This window comes from Silurus meridionalis, chromosome 13 (assembly GCF_014805685.1).
Source record: "Silurus meridionalis isolate SWU-2019-XX chromosome 13, ASM1480568v1, whole genome shotgun sequence".
Classification (NCBI taxonomy): domain Eukaryota; kingdom Metazoa; phylum Chordata; class Actinopteri; order Siluriformes; family Siluridae; genus Silurus; species Silurus meridionalis.
In genome coordinates, this window is record NC_060896.1 from 8417739 (window position 1) to 8423888 (window position 6150).

The 6150-nt window shown below is 40.2% G+C and overlaps 1 protein-coding gene across 1 annotated transcript in view; it reads left to right on the forward strand.

Moving 5' to 3' along the window:
- The window catches only part of LOC124396133 (c-Maf inducing protein), a 37707-nt gene that overhangs the window by 444 nt on the left and 31113 nt on the right, over window positions 1–6150 (forward strand). Inside the window, exon 2 of the mRNA XM_046865142.1 lies at window positions 27–556. Coding sequence (XP_046721098.1) covers window positions 218–556 — 339 coding nt within the window. The 5' untranslated portion in view covers window positions 27–217. The remainder of the gene's footprint in view (window positions 1–26; window positions 557–6150) is intronic.

The following is a 6150-nucleotide window of genomic DNA, read 5'->3' on the forward strand; positions in this document are numbered from 1 at the left end:
TGGCTTATTGATTTTTTTTTGCACAGGAGATCCGTGGATGGCGTGTCGGTTTTTTAACGCCGTCGCCGCTAATACAACGACCGAGGTCGAGTCTCGGTAGCTTTTATTGTCTCCTGTTTCTTTCGGTCAGTAAAAAAAGGGGAACCCAAAAAAAAACAGCCTACTCACTGTCCCTGAGTGAAATTGTGTTGTATTTCCGCCGGAACTGTACGGAGACATGGATTGTAACGGCGGCGGTTTGGCCAACGAGCTGCACAATAACCAGGCGTACCAATGCGAGGAGAGCAAGCCGCTCCTGGAGCCCGAGGGCAATAATAATAACAGTAAGGTGGGCGCGGGGACGTGCCGCCGGAGCGCGCTGCACTGCAGTGGAGGAGGTGGTGGTGGTGTTGGAGGTGGAGGTATGCGCTACAAACTGCTGCACGAGGGGGACATCCAGGTGTGTGCCGTGAAACACCCGCGCTCCTTCTTCAGCAAAATCCTCACCTCCAAGTTCCTGCGGAGATGGGAACCCCACCACCTCACCCTGACCGACTGCAGCATCGCGTCTGCCACGGTAAGGTCACGTGATCGCTCGCTTTCTGTCTCGCGCACACACACAGCTACACCTCCTCCCCCCTTTCGCGATAGCCATGTTGAACCATTGTTTCTAGCAGCTACGCTATTTCAGAAAACAAGATGTCGAAGAGCACCGTGGCTTTTGCTCGTACTCCACCTCCACGTCCTCTCCACCTTTTCCTCCTGCTCCGTGACATTCGCGTTAGAAAAGCCTCGTTTCCGCACATTCGTCCAGTCAGCTGATACGAAGCCCACAATCTTCACGTTTGCGGTTCTCCACCACCCTTAGGCCCCTTTCTCATCTCTCAGCTTCGCCATTTATTTCACTGAGACCTTTAAATCATTTCTACTGAGCATCTTGAGCATTGCTACAGAGCTTTATGAACCCATGAGATCAACATCTTGATCATTCAAAAAAAAAAAAAAAAAAATTAAAACAATAACACCACCATTTGGTTTGAAGCTCTTTCTGTGTGATCTTCAGAAATGATAGAACCATCACGTTTTTTTTTCTTTCCAGACAAACACCTTGGTCATTTCTGAAATCGTGCATTATTTCTCCTTTTGATCGACCTGAACATCTTAACCGTAAAGTAAATGAAGGAATGAAACCCTTTTATTATCCATCTGAACACCTCAAACGTTAACGGAGAAGGTTTATGAGTCTTTCCTCCTAAACATCTCACCGTTAATCTTTTTCCCCCCTCACCTGAACACCTCAGTGTTAATAAAACCTTTTATGTCGAGTAATATTTATTATTTCCACCTGGACACCCAAATGTTCATAAAAACTTTAATATAGAGTATTATTTCTCTTTTTTTTTACCCTCATCTGAACACCTGGGTGTTAATAAAGCCGGTATTTTCATTCAGTGCAACTCCAAAAAAAAAGCTGCCGGTTGACTGTTTTCCATTTAAGGCCTTAAAAGGAAAGTGGAAATGTCCCTAAACACAACCAGCAGCACAGAAATCATAAACATCTAATGGAAACCAAAAAGATCTCGAAGGTCAAGCACCACATTTTCTCTGTGGACTTCTATGTGCTTATGGACAATGAGTTGGTCCTGTATGTAGTCCTTCGTGTGTTGGGTTAAAGAATTCTGTGGAAACGGACTGGTTTCTCCATGTTTACACGTTTTAGGAGTTTTATGAGGAATAAAATGTAAACAGACACGGCAGCTGATCCTACACCGCCGGTTTAGTCCTTAGCGTCACATGCTGCAATAAAATGCACATTTACAATGGATTTCTATTGAGATTAAGTCTGGGTTTATCCACGTGAAGGCGTACGGTGCCCCCAAGTTTAGTGCGAGGCGTTCCCTTAGACGAGACCCTAATTTGTTAATTTGTTTGTTTGTTTTTAACCAGCGTCTTACTGATGTCACACACTTTTTTTTATCTCACTCTGCAGTTTCATACTGTGCCGGTGTCAAATCAGTGACTCAGGGTTCACATTAAATGTATCAGTGATACGGTCATGTTTAAACACGTCAGAGAGACATGGCACAGGCAGCGTAAAAAAGACATTCGGCAAAAGGGGATTGTTTTATCATAATAAAGTCTTTCTCCATGCAGTCACATTATCTGAGTTCTGTCTGAAATGGTTCTAAATAACACACGTCTTTGCGTAGGCACAATATCAGTGCTTTTTCCATGGTTTTTTTGCCAAGTGACAAGTTTCTGGGTGTGTGGGGTTTTTTTTTATTTTTATTAATGAGCTTGGAAGATTGATAGATGTTGATCTGGTTTAACATGGCTTGAAAAATAGGTTGGTCTGCATGACACAGGCTTTACTTCATATACCATATAGAGTCAGCTGATTGTGGCTGTTTTGTGTCCTCCAGCCTGCTTGGCTAATAGCTGTTTAGCAGGTGACCTGTGTTCAGTTGACCAAAGCTAATAGACGGGTAGTTGAGTGTGGCTAATGTTTTCTTTTTGGCGAAGGTTAAGCTGTTTTCCTTGGCATCAGTAACATTTGTAATTGAAGAAACGTTGCCCACGTTCGTTTCCAGCATCGAACCTCCGAGCTCTTTCAAGCAACGCAATTATACATATTTTCCTATACTTCGATGTTTTCCATTTCATTGGCATAGTGTGTGTGTGTGTTTGTGAGAGAGATGCTAATCGAACAAAGCGTACCGTTTTGCTCGAATGCCCGTTTCATCCGTTTTCTTTTTTTTTCCCCCATCAGATGCATTAAAAAAAAATAAAAGCCTATGCCATTTTATTGCCTTTTCCTAGTAATCAGCGTGTCATTCGTCTGAAACCCGATTTCACCCAAAGATATGAAAGACATGACTCACCGTTTTTCGCAGCTACCAAGGACCTACATGATCTTTGCGTAACGTCGACATGCACATTTCCTGTCAGTCGTTGACGAAAGACAATAAAATGCATGCGGCCAATCGGTCACGGTGGGAAAGAAGCAGTTTGGTTCGCGCATCTTGAAGGGTGTAATCAGGCTTTTCGGCAGAGTCAGATCAGCACTATGAAATCTAACACCAAAGTGCAGGAACCGGAGGAACCGTCAGTTGTCCAGGCATTAACGAGATGAGCCGTGGGTTCTTTCAGGACTTTATAGTAAAACTGGGTTCAGTACAAGCCGAATGTCGGAGAGGCAATAAAACAGGCCACAATAAAGCAAGGGTCTCAAGACACCGCTATTAAATCTGCCTCAGACATCTCTGAACTCCACTGTCCTACAATGTTCCCCTCCTTTAATCAGTGCCCATTTTTATCTTCTTGTTGTCCGAATCTCAAATCTTAGTATTTCTCCAGATCTGTGTTATGGTTGAGATAGACGAGATGAAGCACCTCTTTTGTTCGGCACATAGATCCGTCATTAGGAAGACCCGTCTCAAACCCTGGCACACATCCATGCAAACTGTTTTTCATATTCCTACTTTGGCTTACGGTCTGGCTTTTTTTTATGTGAGGGGATTTTTTTTGCCACCGTTATCTGACCCAAAAATGTACACTTTTGTTTCAGTGCTGAAATTTATTTTTGTTTTAACGTGTATTCGTTTGCACAATGCGGGTCAACGCAAAATCTTTATTTATTTTTTTATTTTATTTTTTTGTCACTAAAATAAACAGATGTTCTAATTGTACCATGTTTTAATTTTATTTATGACATTTCATTTTATAGAAAATTTTAAACTTTAAGGACTAGTTGTGGCATAGCCTGTAACCCTTGTATAAAACAAAATGGTGTTCTTAATCAAGCCTTCCGCTTATTCATTGGGACCAGTGAGCATAGCCGTGGTACCACATGACCTCGAACACACACCTGAACACACCATGTGTGTACAAAAGAAAAACTTCAGCATTGCCAAGCTGGAAGTGAAGAAAAACCCAAAACCAATTTCATTTTGTTCCGGAGGAAAAAAAAAAACCCTACTGAATGGTACTGAATATGATTTTTTTGGGGGGAAACGAATCCAAAGATTGTAATAATATTTTTTTCAATTCACCTCCCTGAAGTTTTTAATCTGCCCCAACAGTTTCAAAACCATATATCCAGTCAGTGGACTGCGTAAAGCCCTCCTCTCCCTTCAGTGTCATCGGTCTGAAACAGAGAGCAAGCGCATAAATAAAGAGTGGTGAAAGAAAACTCAGCTGATCATATGGCACACAGGCCACATCAGCTTCCTCACGCTCCATCATATGAGAGCAGCTGGGAATTCCTTCACGCCAGGGCGAGGTTTAGCCTTTTACAAGGTTTCATTTAGTACTTTAGCACTAAAAACTACTTTGGAAAAGGTATCAGGGTCTCACCCTGAAGGAGATTGCGACTATAATTGTATATTCGTATATTTATATTGTTATATTGTAGATTCGCAATATCTGTTGCCATGTTGGCCAGAATTCACCCACTACACCAGAGTAGCGAGTGAGGATCCTGAACCTGAAAATATTCATAGAAGGAAATTAAAATAAGCTTTTATTTTGGTTTTGTATAGGAACAAACCGAATGTTTGCCCACAAAATATGTGAGTCAGCAATTTCAGTAATTAAAGCAGTGTAGCACTGAATGAGTTTTGTATCTCCGGTAGAACTCTGCTTCTAATGATAGTTGATATTTTGAAGAAAAATGATTAGTAGTAGTAGTAATAAGTCCAGCATTGTATCTTATGTAGGGTTTGTGTTTGTTTAAATATTTGAGAAATTTTTGATATCAGGTTAACAGCTAACAAATAGAAACCCATTAGCAATGGACTTTTAGCACCTTGCACGCCATGTAGTTTTTCACACCTACACCACTCACACAGTTCTACAGAAGGCGCACATTATTGTTAACAATACTAACAATTGTCGATGTCATCAAAACGTAGACAGAGGATTAGGTAACGATTGTAGAGTTCTCCAGATCGTGTGCAACTGTGCCAAAAACCAGACTTTTCTTATCAACTGTTGGTGCTTTTTTTATTGTATTTATTTTTTAATACTGATTTTGCAAACTGAGCATTTCCAGTAAACTAGTAAAAAAGTCTGAATTCAGAAATTTTTCATTATCTAAAAGTGAAATTGATGATGCTGTGGGTGTGTGTGTGTGTGTGTGTGTGTGTGTGTGTGTGTGGGTGTGTGTGTGTGGGTGTGTGTGGTCATTCTCCAGTGTCACCTGGTTGTGTGTGTTTGGCCCGTTGTGCCTCCTCAGAAATTCATCTAATTACAGGACTTGGAAACCGAATGGATTGCATTTCCTTTTGCCGGCTTTTTTTTTCCACCTTTCACACGAATTTCCCTGAAAATCACTAAATATTCAAAGCGAAACATAATTATAAAAAGAATCTGTATGAATCTGTTCAAATTTTGCGTTTAGGTTTAGTTCTAGTTGACCTCAGAAAGGCTGGTTATGGATCCAAGTTATTTAATAGGTAACTTCAACATGTTAACCTGTTACAATCAGAAGTGGCAAAAGTACACCCATCCTTTACTTCAGAAGTACTGATACTTATATTTTTAAATACATGGGTAAAAGTTGAAGTACTGACTTCACTTTTTTTTTACTCAAGTTAAAGAAGTTTGGGCTCTGATATGTCATAAACAAAATGTAGCCGTTACTATTACCTGTTTTAGTGTCATGCTGGTAACTGAACATCACGTAATTAATATTAGGGCTGTCAATCGATTAAAATATTTAATCGCGATTAAGCGAATGGTTGTCATGAGTTAACTCACGATTAATCGCAACTTAATAGCACATTTTTATCTGTTCTAAATGTACCTTAAAGCAAAACTTTTTTATACTCTAATCAACATGGGCATGGAAAAATATTGATGCTTTATGCATGTATGTATGTTTATTAGTAGTGAAACCATAATCAACATAGAGCATGAAGAGAAAATTTACTTGTAAATGTTTTATAGTAATTATGGTGTTTGAAATGACTTAAATCATCAGGACTCCGAACATTAACCGCCCTTGTGCTGTTTCCACAAGGGCGGTTAATGAGGTGATACGGGAAAAACTCAACCTTTTCCAACTTTCATACGGATTACTGTACACAATCAGAGAATATTTGTTTCCGACGTAAATTGGTTTATTTAAAAGTATTATTATGATGTCTGTGAGGCAAGTATTCACTGAGA